Source organism: Odocoileus virginianus, chromosome 3 (assembly GCF_023699985.2).
Source record: "Odocoileus virginianus isolate 20LAN1187 ecotype Illinois chromosome 3, Ovbor_1.2, whole genome shotgun sequence".
Lineage (NCBI taxonomy): Eukaryota > Metazoa > Chordata > Mammalia > Artiodactyla > Cervidae > Odocoileus > Odocoileus virginianus.
Genome location: NC_069676.1, coordinates 27,860,245 through 27,880,810, shown reverse-complemented (window position 1 = coordinate 27,880,810; position 20,566 = coordinate 27,860,245). Strand labels below are relative to the sequence as shown.

Here is a 20,566-nt window from a genome sequence, read left to right as displayed (position 1 = left end):
GAGAAGACTCTTGAGAGTCCCTTGGACTGAAGGAGATCCAACCAGTCTATCCTAAAGGAGATCAGTCCTGGATGTTCATTGGAAGGATCGATGCTGAAGCTGAAACTCCAATACTTTAGCCACCTCATGCGAAGAGCTGACTCATTGGAAAAGACCCTGATGCTGAGAGGGACTGGGGGCAGGAGGAAAAGGGGACGACAGAGGATGAGATGGCTGGATGGCATCACCAACTCGATGGACATGAGTTTGGGTAAACTCCGGGGGTTGGTGATGAACAGGGAGGCCTGGCGTGCTGCGATTCATGGGGTCGCAAAGAGTCAGACACGACTGAGCAACTGAACTGAACTGAACTGAAAGTAAAGTTTGTTCCTATATTTCAGTTCTAGATTTTCTTGTTGCTTGGAAGTCTCAACAGTTTACCAAGTTAGTTTAAACAGTCCATATTTTAATTAGCAGGACTAGAGACAAAACTGTGAAAGACTGGCTACAGGGCACTGGCTGGTACAGATAGTGGAGGGTAGAGGTCACATGGTTGATGCTGTCTCCTGTGAGGCTGTGTCTTGGCCAGATCCTTAGGTGATACATGTTTGTTGATAATCTAGAAGCAGGAGCAGAACAGGATGGGATGTGAGAGGGCAACTAGTTCAGTCCATCCTGCTTACCAGAGCGATGAGGAGACGGAGAGTCAGGGAAGTTGGGCGACTTGTCAAGTCCCACAGCTGATTAGGTTCAGAAGCTGAAGCAGGACTCATCTCCATTTCCCTCATTTGAGGCCATTCCATTCATTCAGCTGAATTGTGCAAAGTGGCTGTGCCACAGGTCATGGGATGCCTAGCAAACCTCTCTCAGGCTAGTACTGGCCAAGGTGATGTTTTAGAATCCAGTTTGCCTTTCATTGTTGTTACCTTGATATAAGAATTCAGCATAAACCCCTCTGTGGTCATTTCTTCTCTTTGGTGTGTAAATCTTTGCCACCTTGATTATTAGAGTAAGAAGGCTGGAATGACTTCTGACTACAGGAGATAAATCACTCCAACTTTTGACGGCAGAATTAGAAAAAAAGAAAAGATTAATTGGTTTTATTTAGTGGCTTATTTTTTATTGTGATAGCTATTAAAAATAGATAACCAGAGGCTAATAAATGTTAATGGTCCTTCACTATTAGAAAAATCAATTGTCAGTGGATATAGCATATATTAACACATTATTTTGTTTATGATCTTCAGTAACATTAAAAAAATTCACCCCGAGAGAGTGACTGCTGGAGGACCCCTTAAGGTTAATGGCTACTACAAAGAATAGATTTGGCAAAAGGACATTCTCATCTACATATAATTTTAATGACTTCAAAGCTTTATTTTATCATTGTAATAAAGTGCATGTGCAATTTGTCAAGTTTGATAAACTCCTTACCAAGGCCTCTTATATATTTCTTTGAAACTTGTTTGAAAGCAGATAGATTTCTAAATGTAAGTAATTAAAATTGTATAGTATTGAGTTATTGACCAATCCTGGACTATTAATCAAGCTAAAAAATTCTACAATCAGTGCTCAGTGTGCTGAAGCCTGGTAAAATAATAGTATTTGTGTTCAGTGAGGCAAGTAGCCACAATTAAGCACTTCACTTGACAAATGAGAGGGTACACTTTATTTTGCACTTAATTGAATTGTTGTACATACTCGGTCGCTGTTGTCTCCTGGCCCTACATTTTGGTTTCTAGTCTTTGGAACATATGCATTTGCTAAAGGTAGAGCAATTAAGTCTGTTTTAGTCACTGGCTTTCTAAGCACAGCCAGAAACATTTGAGCCACAAGCCAGGGTTTCCTGAACTCTCTTGATATCACTCATGATGGATTATTAATTTTCTTAACAAAAATTTTGATAAACAAATTAGAGCCCTGTCAAGGAATGATATGAAATAGCCTCAAATAGGGAAAACTCCCCAGGTTTTATATCACTCACCAGATTCTGCTTAAGTAAGCAGAAGAACTTCTGTAGAGAAGACAGAATTTTAATCTATTTTATGAAAACCAAAAATTGATTTCCTTCTCAGGAACTGAAAAGAACATGCTCCGATAATCTTGCTAATTATCAGGTATTTGTCACAACTTCCTTCCATTTGCTTTTGCATCCTAGTCTTCCTCCTGCAAACATAGTGATATCCTGTCATTTCTGGGCTGCTATAAATCATCACTTGCTACCAGATTAAACTGGGGAGCTGAAGTTTCAGAAAAAGACCCAGTGGATAAATATGAGTCAGGGTTGGGGGTCAGGAGATTGTAAATGGAAGTCAGGATGTCTTTTTCAAAGAAGCAGATCTGAGTGCGTGAACGTGTTGATCTGTGCGCGACCAGATAGCCACAAGTTGGGGATGTGCTGTAGACAGAGCCCAGGACCATCTAGTATCTTTTAAAACACACACGCAGCTTGCTGAGTTGCCTGCCTGTTTACCTGAGACTTAGAATAAAGTCCAATCATTCTTGAGTGACCTTGGCATCAAGAGCTTATTTCCTTTGAGGACAGTTTATCCTCCGTTTTCTGAACTGACAGAGATAATAATAACTGCTTTCCCTGAGGATTATTGTAAAGATTAAACCAGATAATTGATTTTAACGCATTTTGTAAAGTTAAAGTGCCACAGAATTACGAGAGACAATTACATATTTCCTCTTATAACATTCTCCTTCATCAAGTCTGTACTCTCAAAGCTCCCATATTTGCCTGGGGGTGGGGATCAAAATAGGAAATAGAAGTTGTGGAAATAGTGCAGTTAAGATTGGAAAGGAATATTTGTGGGGGTATTGAATGTGTCTCATCAGCTTTGTGAATTTTATTCCTATGGCAACAAGTATAGTAATGAGAACCCAGTGGCCCCAGCTCTATGCTTTGTTACAAAAACTGAATGTTCCAAAAACATTTTGGCCTTAGCCTCGTGATGCTAACTTCTACTGACTAATGTAGAATATAATGACCAGGTAGTGTCTTCATTTGTTTCAGACCTTACCAATGCGGCCACTGCTCCCAGTCCTTTTCCCAGCCTTCAGAACTGAGGAACCACGTGGTCACTCACTCCAGTGACCGGCCTTTCAAATGCGGCTACTGTGGTCGTGCCTTTGCTGGGGCCACCACTCTCAACAACCACATCCGAACCCACACTGGAGAAAAGCCCTTCAAGTAAGTAGCGGCTCGTGCTGCCTCCTTCCTTTCTCCTCGCCTTTCCTGAGAGCCGGCAGACAAGGTGGGCAGCAGTGCCCAGCTCAGCTGGCTGCTGGAGAAGGCTGGGTACAAAGTTAGCGTCCAGACTGCAGAATTACCTGCTGTGTAGTAGCTGATGCTGGGGAAATGAATTCAGAATATTTTTACACTGAGGCCTGGCTTGAGCTGTGCAGCCTTGAACGTGAGACCTTCTTTGTGATCTGTTTTCTCATAAATAAGGAAGTAGGAATGAGTAATTTAGAGATTCTTTCTAGTTTCTCAGGGTCTATGCCTCTGGAATTTGAACTGAGAGCCTCGCAGAGTGCCATCTGTGGCCATCTGCAAGGTGGCCACAGTTGAGAACAGCTAAATAATTGTCTCTTGGGAAATTTGAACCCTTTAAAATTCTGATGAATGATTTCCTCCTCTTTTATATGTATTAAGGAGGTTTGAATCTATTACAGCAGCCAACTGGTAGGTTTTCAACGTGCCCTTTTGGATTTTAGACTTACCATGGTAATGAAAGAAAGAAAAACAAAAACCAAACACAGGACATGTTTGAGTTCTTGAGGAGTCAAGGAATGTGGAAAGAGGTAGACAAGGGCTTTGGCCAAGGCAAGGGCACCTAAGCAAGAAACAACGTTTCTAGATATAGCACAATCATGAAAACAGAGGACATCTGAATCCTGTAAGATGGCCTTTTCATTCTCTCACTCATTCATTCATGTATGTATGTGTTCATTCATGCAGCAAATATTTATGGAGCACCTTCTTTTGTACTAGGCACACTTCTAGGCATAAGAGATAAAAATGTAAGTGAGACTCAGCTCCCTAATCTTTGAAGACCTCATAGTTTTGGGGGAAGCCCAGTTAATAAGCAAGTATTACCACATAGGGTGGAAGGTGCAGAATTGGAAAACAGTGAGGCATGTGTGTACAGTGTTTCAGGCAGCACAGAAGTGGAGTAATCAGTACTGTCTGGAAGAGATGAGGTTTAAGATATGTTTTGAATGCTGAGTAGGAGTTTTCCAGACATACAAGGGAAGAAGGCTTTCTGGAAGCCCATGTGGGATACAGAAAGGCTTGGGAGTGTGAACCAGCTTGTGTGACCAATTGGTCATCTCAGAACAGGTTTTACTGTCTGTGTGATAGGCTCTTCTTTGTTCAGCCCTCTTATATCTCTCTTTGCTCATTTGCCATGATGACTTCACTTGATTAAGAAGGAGCATGAAAAGAGCCTGGATGTACAGTCTGTTTACGTTCTATTCAGTTCAGTTCAGTTGAGTCACTCAGTTGTGTCTGACTCTTTGTGACCCCGTGGACTGCAGAAAGCCAGGCTTCCCTGTCTTTCACTATCTCCCAGAGTTTCCTCAAACTCATGTTCATTGAGTCAGTGATGCCATTCAACCATCTCATCCTGGGTCATCCCCTTCTCCTCTTGCCTTCAGGCTTTCCCAGCATCCGGGTCTTTTCCAGTGAGTCAGCTCTTTGCATCAGATGGTGAAAGTATTGGGGCTTCAGCATCAGTCCTTCCAATGAATATTCAGGGTTGATTTCTTTTAGGATTGACTGGTTTGATCTCCTTGCTTCTATAGGATAAGATCGAGCAAGAAAGGAAATGATTCAGGCAGTAGGAGGCAGATGCCCTTGTTGGTCTCAGCCAGGGAGTCTCCGCAGAGTCTCAGTCCCCGTGCTTTTCCCTCTGGATCTGCCGGGTGGAGCATGCGGTTGCCATGGTGCTCAGCGGGAGACGGGGCTTGGCCGAGGCAGAGTCCTGCTGATCTGCATCCTGCATGCCTCAGTGTTCTGCAGCTGAGGGAGAGGTTCATAAACACTCATCTTCACCCATTTTCTCATGAATTAGTAACCTTTATTCATTATTCTTAACTAATTTCCATTGTGGTTTAATTTACGATATTAATTAATAATTGAAAGTTTTCATTTTTGTCTGTGTTTGTGGGTGGGGCTTGTTTGTTGCAAAGGACATCTGGTGAGGGGACTGGATGAGGTCTAAAAATCCGGCTTGCACCACACCAGGCAGACTGTGTCCTCTGGGGCTGCCATAGCCCCGAGCAGCCCCTTTCTTTCTAGTCCACTGTGGGGACCAAGTGGGTTAGCACAGCCCTGGAGTTCCCTAGGGCAGGTGTCTGTGTCCTGCACAGTGGGCTTTGTCATTGCCCCAGGTCCTCAGGGGGTTCACAATCTCTGGCTTCACCACTGCTCTGGATGAGGGAGATGACAATGGCACATTCCCTGTGCCTTTGAGCAAGAGAGCTCTTCAAAAGCAGAGATGCAAGAGGGCCAATGATCCTCCTGGCCCCGTATAACAGAGAGGGTAGCCAGGCAGACACAGTGCCGGGCATCAGATTGATTTTTATCTTGTTGCTGTGTAAATAGATTTTAGTAATTAATTGAAGAGGTTTCAGGGTCAGAATGGAAAATAGATTTCTGTTAATGTTAAGGTGTTACTTAAGTGTAACCTCGTTGACTCCACTCAATTTTTTTCCTCTAACATCCTGTTTTTGTCATGTTTCCGATAAAGGTGACATTTTAACTTATTTTCTTTTTATTTTGTTTTATCAGATTTATAGTTCAAGTTTATTTTATCAGATTAGTAGTTCAAGGACTTTAGTATTTGTATGTTTTTCCTTTCTCAAAGTATTTTTAGGGACCGTAACCTAATTTCATCTGGAAAAACAAAGAAACACCAGAGTTGGTTGGATTAGATTCTTTGTGCATGGTTAGTTCCTCCTGCTTCTTCTTGTATTAAGATAGCCACATGCTGTGGGGTTTTTAAAAATTTATCAAATATATGTTGCCAGGGGAGAACTGAGTGAACACTTACTTTGTAAGTGCAAGATATAAACGTCTTCTAGGAAATGGAAAGCTAAATCCTTCAGTGTATACAACCGGATTGTTCAGGATTGAACTATCCCAGGGGAATTTTGGGAATCTTCCAACCATAGCTCATGGATATCCATCCCATGGACATTTGTAAATATTTTGAAGATATCCTTTTATAAGCCTATAAAACAAACATCCAAAAAAAAGTTTGTTGCAGATTAGTCAATAAAATGGGTTTTGCCACAACAGTTAATTTTACTACTTCAACTAATGGGTATTGGCTTAAACAGTTTTGCAAAGAAGGAAAAGAATCTTGTAAAGAAGCACAACCCTAAACTGTACGCTTTGGGCAGCTTCCAAATAGATGCCCCAAAGGACTCAGTCCCCAAACTGTCCCACCCACCCCAGGGCCCGGGAGGCCTTTGCAGGATTCTCAGGGGCCAGGCCCCAGCAGGGGAAAGCCCTTTATAGGTTCTGAAATCTTCCGCTGAAAAGTGGTTTTTCAACGCAGATCAAGATTGGTGCCGTACAAGCAGTCCAGAGAAGATCTGGTACTGAGAAGAGAGTTTCATTCTAGGCTCTGTCTTATGGTGTGATGGGCTGAAATCCCACTGAAAAACTCCCCTTTCCCCCTTACCCCCATGCTCAAGGTAGACCTTGAGCTTGTCAACAGTTAACCTGGGCTGTGGACTCCGAATGTGTAAGGTGAAGGAGATCATAGGAAAAGCACATTTCAAAGGATCATATACTTTCAGTTTGTACTGTGAGACTGGACTTTGTGGAGAACAAGTGACGAACATAAGATTTCATTTCATCTCACAACAATTGCCAAGCGCTTTGTTAGAAAGAGGAGGGAAGGAAGGAAGGAAGGAAGTTGTCAGTCTCAAACTTACTCTTTACAATAAGATCTCCTTCTCCTTCTCGGTTACTAAACATACACTCTCAAAATTTCAGGGAGGCTGCTCTGCCTGGAATCCATGTGAGCTGCTTGATGCCTGGCTTCTGGGCCTGGGAAGACCAGGAGTTTTCATAGAATTTCTTTTTTTCCTCAGCGTTAGAAGCAGGGGAAATGCTCATCACTATGTTTTTGCCTTAAGACAATTTGATTTAGTATAGAAAATAATCAAAGGATATTCCAAAAAAGCATTTTATATTTTAACAAGATCTAGGCAAAATCAAAGCAAATCAAAAAAGCACGTCAGCAAATATGCATAATATGCAGTAAATGTGCATTGCATCATAAGTATGAAGCAATCTGATTTAATTCAGGATGTATTTGGTAACAGGCCATAGAGGACCGGAAATAAAGCTTCCTGCATGTTTTCTGTGTAACAGAACTTGACATCATTTTACACTTCTGTCAGTTTCAGATGACAATTGTTAAGCTCCCTCTGAACCTATAAGCCAGTCAACTATCATGTTAAGTAAAGAACAATCTCAAATCTAAAAGGAACTCAAGTGTAATTATATAAGATGCCCACATTGGCACAAAGCTGGGGACTTGCTCTTTGTGGAAATATTTGGACAACTTTCCCTTCATTGTTCCTTCGACGTTTCCTTCAAGGCTGTGACATCAGCACCATGAGGAGGACCCTGCGCCCGAGCAGGTGTTTTGCTCCTGGATCATTACCTATGTCTTTTCTTCTTCTTCTTCTTTTTTTTTTTTTTTGCTAAGTAGCATGAAATCCAGGCTTGGAGGTTCCCATGCCCAGGCACTTGTCTGGGATTGTAATTCAGGATTAGTTCAATCCCAGTCCAGCTGAAGTCCAGCTCTGACCTGCCAGAATCTAAGTATTTACTTTGAGTCTGTCCTTCTGATGAGTTCTATTGTCTATGAAAATGATTTGTGAAGAGATTTGTTTCTAAAATTAAAGATGATGAACATAAAACAAGGCTCTTCCTTTATTAAAAAATGGTTTTCAATCAAGCTTCCTTTACTTCCTTAATTATATAAATGGTATTCTTATAATTACCAACACACATAGGTATTAATTCTGGTAGCCCATTTTTCTCCAGAAGGGGAAATTCCTAGGTAAAGGATCTAAGTTAAGGTAACTGTCTACACATCTGCACACATTTTTCACTCACACCTGGTGAGCAGATGGCCCTAGAGAAGATTTTTCAGTGATGATCTCAGGAGCCCTATAGACTTAGTAAATCTCCTGACTATGACAACAAATGGTTCCATGAGTGTAAATATCTGGGAGGCGTTTAGGCAAACACATGAGAAAAGTGTCAACCCCCTTCGTACTGTCTGATGCTTATATATAGACATACATCCTTGCCATATACGAAGCACTACACTTCCCACTTCTGAACTGTTTATATTCTGATACACAAGATCAGAGGTACAAAAGCACAACCTCCATGACTGGTCATTCCTTATAATTGTTCAAACTCTTCTGCTCTCTTTGAAATTGATTCCAAAGTTTAAAAATTTTAAAAAAGAAGGAATATAATAATTTGAAAGTTTATCAGGCAGTGAAAGGTAGTATATTTTGACACACCAATCCAGTAACTAATCAGTTTTCTAATAAACAATCAGCAGCTCACTAGCATGTCATCAGCACTTCAGGAGCTCTGGAGAGGGGATAAGCTGCCCATGGACGTTAATGAATACACCGAAAATCATTAGCTGATCAATACTTCTGAGTTATTTTCATTGAGCTGATAGGTCTGATACATTAAAGCTGACATTATACATTTGTCAAGATCACAGTGCAGTTTTTAACAGTGGACCAGGCTGCTAAGAATATTCCCTGAAAGACAATCAAAGAAACAAAACTTCCTCATCCTGACACATCCAGCTGGCATAGGAGCCCTGAAAAATCCAAGTGTGATGGTCAAGCTCAAGTCTCCCGACGTTAAAAAAATAGGTGGGACTCCCTAATATGGATAGAGGTGCTTTATTTTTATAGGTGATTGTCTTCCTAGCAAAGCACTTTGCATACTTTACTCAAAAGGAAAATGAGAGACCCTCCCACTGGATAATGGGGCTCACAGCACGTGTGATGGCAGTGTGGACTTTCTGCTGAGGCTTCCTCTCAGCCCCACCAGTGCAGGAACCTGAGACTCAGAACTGCCTCAATTAAAAGAAGACACGTGTCTGCAGCTCTCTTCAATACCTTTTCCTTCAAAGGTTTGAGGAGAGGACAGTAGGGGGAGAACTAAGGTGGCTGCTATGCCCTAGTGGGTGCTTGACCAGTGCTCCAGGTAGCCCAGACAAGCAGCCCGAGTGACAGGGAAGCCACTGTCTGTGCAGAGCTTGCTGCTGCAGTGTGTGTGTGTGCACGCATGTGTATACACACAGTCATTGGTAACCAGCCAGGAACAACCACCACCATAGAAAAACCAGAGGGCACCATTGGATTTGTGTGTGTGTGTGTGTGTGTGTGTTTTGAAGATCGTGTAGCCATCAAGTAGTTGGTATGTGTTGCATGGAAGATGGATTAGGTCCAAGGTCTCTAGATTAGCTATTTTATTTTTTAAGTTAAGGAGACGAGATATTCTTGAAACATGATGCCAGTTTTGTCCTTATTGGACACACCAACTCTTAAGTATGGCCCACGTGTACATTCTTTCTGCTGTGTCTGGTAGAGAGCTAAACTTGAAACACACAAACATTGATTGATTTTGAGTTTTTCCGAGTCCCCTATCCCTCTGCAAACATTTTTTAACCCTAACTTTGGTTGAGGTGCAATACTCTAGCTTTTGCATGAAAGCGGCCACTCATACCCACCTCCCACACTCACCACAGACTAATGCATTGCTTCCTCCAGTTTCCAGATTCAGGGCTGATGGCTCTCTGGCCACTGTGCTGAGGGGAGTAGAATTCCCGATTTCAAATTAGCAGCAGGTGAAATTCTATTTGTCGTCCATTTCTCTTTGGGGTTACGGAGCAGGAAACTGCAGACAAGCTGCTGCTTTGATGGCTCACTCCTAAAAACCTCTTTTTGTTCTTTATCTATTTGAACTGACAGCGATCAGAGCTGCAGCAGGGCAGGGCCCTCTGGAGAAATCACCTCCCCTGCCTATTGACAGATCCCTCTGTTCTGCATCAGCTGGGCTTTGTCCCATCACAGGCGTCCGGGCCTTGGAAGGAGCCACCAATTAAACCTCTTGAGCCGGTAAAATCTGAAGCCACTTTGGAGTGTCTGTTCTGATTAGGCAGGATGAGAGGAAGCCCGTCACCCTACGGGCCCCGCTCCCTGGTCTCAATTTTCTCTCTTGCCTCCTCCAGGTGTGAGAGGTGTGAGAGGAGCTTCACGCAGGCCACCCAGCTGAGCCGACACCAGCGGATGCCCAATGAGTGCAAGCCAATAACCGAGAGCCCAGAATCAATCGAAGTGGATTAACTGATTGACTGGTTGGAATTAAACTGCAAGGAAAGTCATGATTAAATGTCACGGACACTTAAGCAAAACCAAAGATTTCCTCGAAGCAACTTTCAATCAGTCCCAGAAAACCAAAAGCAGTAATAAAATAAGTAAGATGTTAAGAGATATTGATCCTGGCGTGGAAGTCAGACCAGGAGAGAGATTATTTATTTATGACTAGGGATGAGACTCATTTCAGTGGACAGCCAACCTGGGATGGCTTACATTTCCAGGCCCACCATGTATTTGCTTTGTTTCTAAAAAGCTTTTTTTAAAAAACTGTTATTTAATACCAAAGGGAGGAATCGGATGGGCTCTTCTGCCCACAGTTGTGACTGAGAATGCACAGGGACTTGTTTCTCATTGCACCTTTTTTAGTAGCATGATTCAAGGGGACCTGTTGTACAACCCTTCTTCCTGCTGTTGCAGTTTGGCCTGGCCCCTGCCTCGGGCTGCCCAGCGGGGACGACGGATGCAGTTGCTGCAGCCTTTGCTGAGTCCGGGCCGTCTGCAGCCCCACAGGCACCCCATGTCTGTGTTTTCCACACTTACTTCTCATGCACTTTTCTCATGGCTCCTTCTATCCAGCAGCTGGTCTTGATGCAGAAGAGCCTGAAGGTGGAAGAAGATGGTTTAAAATTTAAAATTCAAGTGGAAAAGAAAAATGGGGACTTAACCGTGTCCTGTCAGGATTTCAGAAACATTTAAAATGTATGGAGCTTCATAATACAGTATATTGTTCCAAAGCAGCTAGTTGAGAAAATTTTGTTTTCATGTTTTCAGTAACATTTTAGCGTTAAAAAAAAAAAAACCACGAAAATAAAGTACTTCAGTGAGAGGCTGAATATACGATATTAAGCTTCCAGTAATTTTTTTGTTGTGTCTATGAAAGCATTGAATATGTGGCAAAAGTCATGCCAAGCCCCACCGTCAAGACCATTCTAGGCATCTTCATCTTTCTTCCTCGTACCTCCAAGGGGAAGCCTTAGATGCCCTCCTGAGTGTGGGGGAGTGTTTCTGCAAAAATAGGTGAAAATAGCTCAGACAAGGAAACCTTGAGAGGAGGAGCCATGCAGAGGGTTGTGGTTAAAACAGACTGCCCGGGAACAGCTAATTTTATCAAGAGGAGTTACCTTCTCATCCCCTCTGGCCCTTGATAATATTCTTCTTTCAGCATTGATCCAATGAGAGAGAAAGGAGTATGTGCACAGTTTCACTGACCTTTGATTGAGTGCTAGGAGAGTGAGTGTTACTTCCGCTAGCCTTTGGGCAGTTCAGCAATGGTACTCAATCAGATTGGGTCCCATCCCACGCAGTGATCCACCATCAGGAAGAACCGACAGCTCTTGCTTATAGGCCTTTAGCTCCCAGCGACATTGGAGAGACTGAGTCTACCTTGATGGCCAGTGTAAATCTGAACAGCTTAGAGCACACACCAGCAGCAGCCTTTGTAGGTTTCTTGGTCATGTGATAGCAGGACACACCCTTTTAAGGAATTCCTTGTCTTTTTAGCCTTCCCATTGTCTTCCTGTAACAAAAATACAAGACCCATAACTGAACTGGTCACTGAAAGGCAAGGATATCTGTGGTTTGGTTTAATCTGTCATCATGTATTTTATTCTAAGAAATCTTCCTTCCCTTTTCATTTCACTTTCCCCATCCCTTAGCACCCATTCTGCCACATTTAAAATGGAGTGAAACAGGGCCTCACTGATTGTGTTTGTAACTTATTTATATACATCTCAAAATAATCTTTCGTGGAGGAGTTTGGCTAATTCTGACCTCCACTGTCCAATCTGAAGTCATTCACATTTCCCCCCATTTCTTGTTGGCTTCTTGTCATAAAAGTAGTAAGTAATCTGTGCAACTCTGTTGCTGTTTCTGATAGAAAATGCTTTCTCTGTTGGATTGGAATGTGTTGAACTTTTATAGTTTCTTGTCCTAAGTGATGGAAACATTTGACAAAAACATGTGCCCTTGGGAAGGGTGGAAAGAATTATGTAGTGGTGCTAACTGGAACTCTGCAAGGCAATAACACACTGGCTACACTGATGAGCAGGCTGTTCCATTTACTCAAGTTGAAACATTTGGTTATACTTTTTCAACATGATAAGGAACTCACCTGCTTGTTTCTAATATTGTTTTCCATGAGAAAAACCAGTTCTGCCTTTTGTCTCACTTCATAAGTTTTACACAGTGCACCCTACCCAGTGCCCGTGAAATCTCATGCGAGTATGGGAAGCCGTCTCTCTGCCCTGTAGTCATGTCGTCAGAGTCTCCATGACCGTGGTGGTCTCTGCCAGTCTAGTGGCTTTGCCAACTGATCCCAAACTCCCACTTAATATGGTGATGACCTCAATACTGAAAGATTCTTCTAACTTTCTGCTCATGTAAGCATCTTTTCCTCCTTTATAAGTAAGGGACATTTTGGCCATTGTCTTTCCCACCAAATTTAGCCTGAAAATATTTGCCACTTAATAAATAGAAAACTGGGGACATTCAGGATTTTCACACTGCTGAGCCATTCCTGGCTTCTAGCAGACTGGCCTTGGCTATTGGTTTACTGGTAAGACAGGCCTACACCTGCGGATTGACTTGGAGCCCTGAAGCATATACTAGCATCGCTTGGGTCCTAAATGCTTTTAATCAAAGTATGTACTGGGCAGGAGGGTGGTGGAGGGAGTTTCTCCTTAAAACGCACCAACAATTGCTTTAGCCTTTTCTGTTTAAAATTAACAGATATTCTCTAGGGACACTGCAAATGGATAGTAGATGTTGCAGTCATCAAGAGTCACTAGTTTTCCTTATTTGCAACTTCCTAATCATTGTATAGAGAGAAGGCAACTCAGAGTCATTGTGGAGAGGGGAGGCTATCTAAGATGGAAAAGGGAGACTCTCTAAGCTGAATCTGTGTTTGACTCTTGAAGCAACCCTTCTTGCCCCTTTCTATCACTGGAGATGGAGTTATTTTTTTCCAGAATAAGACATGCCGTTTCAGCATATGACTGTTTGGCTAAGAGCCTAAGCTAACAAGTAATCCTAGGTGGGTATGCAGATAGCACATTTCTAGAAAAGTCTCAGTAACTTTAGATAAAGCCAAATATTTTCTCTAGGAAATGTGCATGATTTTTTTTATAAGATAAGCTTTGCATTTTGGTTGTCTTTATCTTTAAAAATGACTTTTTAAAAAGAGGAGATATGCTTTTATAGAGTTCTTAGGATAATTAAGACTATAAAACTAAATCTTGTATAATTTATATAATTTGATTCAATTAGTAAATATTTATTGAATGTCCATTCAAATATAACCTTATAGGGGGGAACTGTGTAATAGAGGTACACATGTGTCCTCACACAGCTTACGATTTATTGGATTGTACTTTGGGAAAACTTCATTCTGGGCAAGATAGACAAAGATTTACTAACATTTACCAACTCATCCATTTTTTTTCATCGGTTGGTTCATTGTTTCATCTATTCGTCGAGTATGTATTGAACTCTAGTTTTGTATAAAGACCCCATTTTAGGTGTTTGCTGTAAGGAGTTTTATTCAAATGACTTGATGAGAAAATAATATCTTCCTCCTAAGTGGCTGGCTAATAGCAATAGATCTTTTATTGCTTTAGACTATTGTCTCCGAAGTTACAGAGATTGCTACAACTGGGAGAATCAGAGAGATGTAAATTCAGCTGGTGACCAGAAGGTAGCAAGTTTCAAAACAGATTAAGATATACAACTTGGTTGTCTTTGTCTGATCAGCCCAGCTGTTGTTTCTTAGCAACAATCTCAAGATACCAGGATTAGGGTCTGGCTCTTAGATTTTTATGAGCCTCTTGCAGTGATAAGGTAACAAATGGGGACAGGGCTGGAGCTGCTCAGGACAGGAGCTCTGCAGACCCTGTGTGGGTCTGAGTGGCCTCATTAGTGTCAAGCCTTGGCAATATGGTCCCTGTCCCCTGTGTGTGGCTGTGGTGCTCTCAGAGGTAGGGACTCCTGATTTGCACTCACAGGCTTCAGAGAGCCCTGTCAGGGTGAATGTTCACTGCTGGTTAAAGATAGCAGTTGTTTTGATAACTTTGTTTTTGAACCTCACTATCAAGCTCTTCTTAAAGCGCTAAAACTGGAGTATCTTCCTCTTTAGTGGCACCACCTTCAAGGCCCCAGGTATCTGGTACATTATTGCAAAACCGTTTGCCGATAATTGGCTCTGACTTGTGCATGTAAGAAACTAATATTTCATTGCTTTTTGTAGTAAAGGTATCATCTTTACTGTTACTTGTTTTGTGCTGATTCTGAAAATCAAATGTGGTGCCTGTTGAGCTGTTTAAATTGGGAAACGTGGCACATCTCATGAAGCAGGGTATTTCCAAACAGTGTGGGGTCATGGGTCCTCCAAGCAGGCACAGGAGCCTTTGCTGAGGAGCAGATGAATCGTTCTCATGTTAGGGCTACACATGCCTCTAGAAACGAGGCCAAGAACAACAAGCTAAATAAACACATTTTTGAAAAAGCGAGTTTCAATTTTCCTTCCTTGATGTGAACTTAATTTTATTTCCCATAGCCTTTGCCGATTCTTGACACCAAATCCTGAAAGTTACTGAGAGAGGTGCTTCTTTAAGTGATAACAGTAGGTTCCAGATATGTCACTCATTTATCAAATTCCTTTTAAGATGAAGAGGTTTGGAGACATTGTATGAAGTGACTAGGTGGATGTTTAGGCCCTTATCCACCCAGGGACTGAGGCTTTCCCCATCGCTAGTGCTTATCTGAACTACCAGAAAATAACAACAGAATCCCAGGAAAAGCCACATGTTTCAAGACCTCCTTAAGACTATATTCTACAAATCCAACAATCAGCTGTCCCAGACAACTGACCAAAGAGAGCCAAACTGAAAAGGATATTGCTTTATCTGGGGAAGCTGTGCCACAAATGTTAAGCCTGTAATCCATGATCATGTTTAACATTTAAAATATTTATTTGGTTTGTTCTTTTAAGTAATAGATGTCAGATGTTTCGTCAAATCAGTATGAAAAATTATTTAGGAAAACAAAAATATGTCAGAAAACAGGAAGCCATTGGATTGTCTGCCCTATGCATTGAGATGCTAATCTGCTGAGTAATTTTAATGGGAAAATAAAATATGAGCTGCTTATTCCCTCAGATGTTGATGAGGATAATAATGATAGCAATTTATTTTATGCAATCACTGTTAGGCACCATTCTAGCTGCCTAACATGGATTATCTAATTTAATCCTTGTAACAAAGATAAAATTATTATCCTTTTCTCTTATATTCTTAATCTTATCTTTGCATTTCTACAATTTTCCCACTCCAAAACCATCTGAGAGTACTTTTTAAAAGGGGAAATATCTTTATTCCAACTGCTTTAACCAATAAGAGCTTTTAAAAATAAACACAAGTATAATTTGTCAAATGTGTTTGTGGAAAAAATGCTAAAATATTCTCAAAATATGTATTATTGCAGTTGCTGATTTTGTCATCTCTCAACCTGTGCCTCTGGACAGCAGAATTTCAAATATCCCACTGCTAGCAGGTATTGTTTTGTTTTTCTAAATTTGCAACTAAAATTCCACATTAAAAGAAAAAAATCCTCTCAAGCATATGATACACATTAGGACAAATGGCAACAGTCAGGAAGGCAGGTTATGTTGAACACTGGCCAAGAAAATGTAGGCTTGAATGCTATTGACAAGTGAAAACACATCCTGAATGGGGCTAAGTGAAATCTAGTTTTCTTTCTTTGTTCTGACTGAATGCTAAGTCAGTTACTTTGCAGGCATCAATTGAGTAATTATGCAGTTGTGTCCATTAAGAATATGAGCTTCTGTGGTTAGGCTGTTGGTTTAAAGCACTGAGGTAGAAACACTGGACTCATAGGTTTGGTTTGTCAAAGACACAGATAATGTAGTTCTATGCATGAGGTACTCAAGGAACCAGTTCAAGTTCTTAGAAACAATCTAGATGAGACTATTTATGAGAGGTATTCAAGAAGAAAGTTTATAAAACTTCTTGAACTGAATTACAAGCCAGTTCTTTACTGTGGTCCTGAGAGTACAGTCTGTGTTATTTTTCCACAGATTCTAACAGGCACAGTGATTGTCAAAACAATGATTGTGTTTTCCCCGTCAAACATGGTGGACTCCAGTTGGTGTTTCCTGCCTCACACAACATCCTTGTTGCTGCTTTTCTTCCCCAAAGCTTGGCACGTGACTCCTGACTAAAAATTATTAGCTTGATACAGACCTCAACAACTTGGGTATATTTTTCTACAGCAGAACTTGTTCATGTTTTCAAGAAGTCCTTTCCCACAGCAGGTGATCACCACATGTTGGGAAGAGCAGCCATTTGAGACCAGTTCTCCACCAACTCATCATCCCTGTTGATCCCCATTCAAGTTTTATCTTAACGCTAAAAATCAACCCTGTAGACTCACTTTCTCTGAACAGTTTAGTGCAAATACTCAAGCTTCTCCCATCTTGGAGAGAATGAAATAGCAAAAAATAGCCAAGATTTCTCTCCTTGGAAGTTATAGGTACTCTGTGAAAGAGACTTCCTCAGGTATGAATGCAAATGCCAGGTTGGTGACTGAGATATTGAGGAAAACTTTGGCTCAGATCAGCAAAATCAATTTGGAAACCTGACGTTCCCTTAATTTTTAAAAATTTTTTTGTTATCTCAAGGGGAGGACATCCAGCTTTATAATATGTTAATAAAAGTGTGGTGTGATCACTCACCTAGAGCCAGACATCTTGGATCGTGAAGTCAAGTGGGCATTAGGAAGCATCACTACAAACAAGGCTAGTGGAGGTGATGGAATTCCAGTTGAGCAATTTCAAATCCTAAAAGATGATGTTGTGAAAGTGCTGCACTCAATATACCAACAAATTTGGAAAACTCAGCAGTGGCCACAGGACTGGAAAAGGTCAGTTTTCATTCCAATCCCAAAGAAAGGCAATGCCAAAGGACGTTCAAGCTACCACACATTTGCTTTCATCTCACACACTAGCACAGTAATGCTCAAAATTCTCAATGCTTAACTTTGAATAATGCTCAAAATTCAAGCCAGGCTTCAGCAGTACATGAACTGTGAACTTCCAGATGTTCAAGCTGGATTTAGAAAAGGTAGACGAACCAGAGATCAAATTGCCAACATCCGTTGGATCATAGAAAAAGCAAGAGAATTCCAGAAAAACATCTACTTCTGCTTTATTGACTATGCCAAAGCCTTTGACCATGTGGATCACAACAAACTGTGGAAAACTCTTAAAGAGATGGGGATATCAGACCACCTGATCTGCCTCCTGAGAGACCTGTATGCAGGTCAAGAAGCAACAGTTAGAATTGGACATGGAACAACAGACTGGTTCCAAATCAGGAAAGGAGTACGTCAAGGCTGTATATTGTCACCCTGCTTATTTAACCTATATGCAGAGTACATCATGAGAAATGCTGGGCTGGATGAAGCACAAGCTGGAATCAAGATTGCCGGGAGAAATATCAATAACCTCAGATATGCAGATGACACCACCCTCTGGCAGAAAGTGAAGAAGAACTAAAGAGCCTCTTGATGAAAGTGAAAGAGGAGAGTGAAAAAGTTGACTTAAAACTCAACATTCAGAAAATTAAGGTCATGGCATTGGGTTCCATCACTTCATGGCAAATAGATGGGGAAACAGTGGAAACAGTGAGAGACTTTATTTTCTCAGGCTCCAAAATCACTGTAGATGGTGACTGCAGCCATGACATTAAGACACTTGCTGCTTAGAAGAAAAATTGTGACCAACCTAGACAGCATATTAAAAAGCAAAGACATTACTTTGCCAACAAAGGTCTGTCTAGTCAAGGCTATGGTTTTTCCAGTAGTCATGTATGGATGTGAGAGTTGGACTATAAAGAAAGATGAGCGCCAAAAAATTGATGCTTTTGAACTGTGGTATTGGAGAAGACTCTTGAGAGTCCCTTTAACTGCAAGGAGATCCAACCGGTCCATCCTAAAGGAAGTCAGTCCTGAATATTCATTGGAAGGACTGATGCTGAAGCTGAAACTCCAATACTTTGGAGACCTGATGCAAAGAACTGACTCATTTGAAAAGACCCTGATGCTGGGAAAGATTGAAGGTGGGAGACAGGGACAACAGAGGAAGAGATGGTTGGATGGCATCACCGACTCAATGGACTTGAGTTTGAGTCCATTGAGCTTCGGGAGTTGGTGATGGACAGGGAGGCCTGGTATGCTGCAGTCCATGGGGTCACAAAGAGTTAAACAAGACTGAGCAACTGAACTGAACTGAATAAATGTGTGATATTTAGTTGCTATCAAGGCATTGTATAGATTTCCCTCATATGCTAATTAAAATTTACTGTAAATGTTCTCACTGAAATAAAAATATGTCTCTCTTCTGCTTCCCCACAAAGAAAATGGCTAGATTTAGGGCTCAATTTCAGTCTTGATTTTTGAGGTTTGAAAAGTTTTAACAGGTCAGTCAAGAGAATGACGAGAAGCTTACTGTGAATGGTGAAAATCCCTTGTTCTCAAGGCTGATGATGTGACAAGAACAATTATCCTGCCATTAGAATGGTAAAGAATTTGGTTGTTTTTTTAAAAAAAATTATTAAACTCACATCTTAAAAAACTACAAAGAACCAATGAACTCATGCATGCAACTGTAGTCCTATGATAGAATCTACCAGGATTCTATTGTGTTTAAATGAAAAACACATTTAGAGATAATTGGCCAAGAAACATAAATATATTTGATTAATAAAACATTTCTATGATGAATTTATCTGCCCTTGGAGTCTTTCTAGTCCCACATTGGTCGTTTTTCCAAGTGCGAATTGTTTAATTCTAGCGTGCAACTTAGGGACTAGGCAGTCAACAAACTCTTTGGGAGGAAACGTTAGCTAGAAAATGGAGTGAGAAAGCTTGTAGAACTAGCTAGCAGAAAGGTTGTTAAAATTCATGCCTGTGACTTATCCGGTATACTTGAGATTGCTCTTTTTCTTACTCCTCTACTCTCATGCTCATTTGCTAATCCAAGTTGGGTCCCCTCTCAAGGAAACTCATGTACAGAGGTCCAACCACAATTCTGTGCCTGGATGGACTTGATATTTGATTTCTGGCCTCCATAAAACTTCAAGAAGGTTACTTGCTCTGAAAGGAACCTGGATCTGTGACTCTTCTCAATATCCAGGGCCATGGGGCTCTCGATCAGAAAGCTCAAGTCAGCTGTTTCATTTATCTGTGATTCTGTTAGATAATAAAATTCCACTTGTATCTGAGGAAAAAGAATATATGAGCTTCAAGGATTAGCAAGTACCTTGAGGCTGCAGTGGATGGAACGAGGCAGAGATTGTAGAAGGTGAGGTTGGAGAGAGAAAGTGAGGTGGACCATTTAGACCCTGGGAGGCTATTGTGAGAACTTGGCTGCTTCCTCTGACTGAGGTGGGGGAGAAAACTGGCTTTGAGCAAATTGCTCAAAAAACTGACTTGAGCTGACTGAAAAGAATAATTGTGGATGATTTGTTGTGTATAGACTCTAGGGGAATGTGGGCTGAAGATGGGAGATGATCAGGAGGGTATCTCAGTACAGATGGAGATGGTGATGGTGTCTTCCACTTGGATGGGAGTGATCAGCATGGCAGGAAGTGGTTAACTTCTAGTCATAATTTGAAGATTGTCAGGATTTGCTAATGGGTTGGATGTGGGATGTTACATAAAGAGAGGTGTCAAGAATGACTCCAAGGTGTTTTGGTCTAAGCAACTGAAAGATGCACTGTTTCTGTTTGGGAGTTTATTGTTGTTTTGTTGCCAAGTCACATCAGACTTACTACTGAGCCTCCAGGGAAGCTCATTTGGGAGCCTACTCTCCGTTTTTTGGTTGCACTTTCTTGTGGGCTTCCCACATGGCTTAGTAGTAAAAATAAAATAAAATCTGCCTGCTAGTGCAGGAGATGTAGTTTCGATCCCTGGGTCGGGAAAATCCCCTGGAGAAGGAAACAGCAACCCACTCCAGTATTCTTGTCTGGGAAATCCCACCGATAGAGGAGCCTAGCGGGCTAAAGTCCATGGGGTCACCGAGTCAGACACCACTTAGCAACTAAACAACAGCTTTATTTCATAAGCA

The 20,566-nt window shown here is 41.4% G+C and overlaps 1 protein-coding gene across 1 annotated transcript in view; it reads left to right on the top strand.

Annotated features, from left to right (window-relative positions):
• The window catches only part of PRDM6 (PR/SET domain 6), a 105,930-nt gene extending 94,662 nt beyond the window's left edge, over window positions 1-11,268 (top strand). Inside the window, exons 7-8 of the mRNA XM_020877525.2 lie at window positions 2,999-3,175; window positions 10,281-11,268. Coding sequence (XP_020733184.1) covers window positions 2,999-3,175; window positions 10,281-10,395 — 292 coding nt within the window. The 3' untranslated portion in view covers window positions 10,396-11,268. The remainder of the gene's footprint in view (window positions 1-2,998; window positions 3,176-10,280) is intronic.
• Window positions 11,269-20,566: the final 9,298 nt, after the last annotated feature.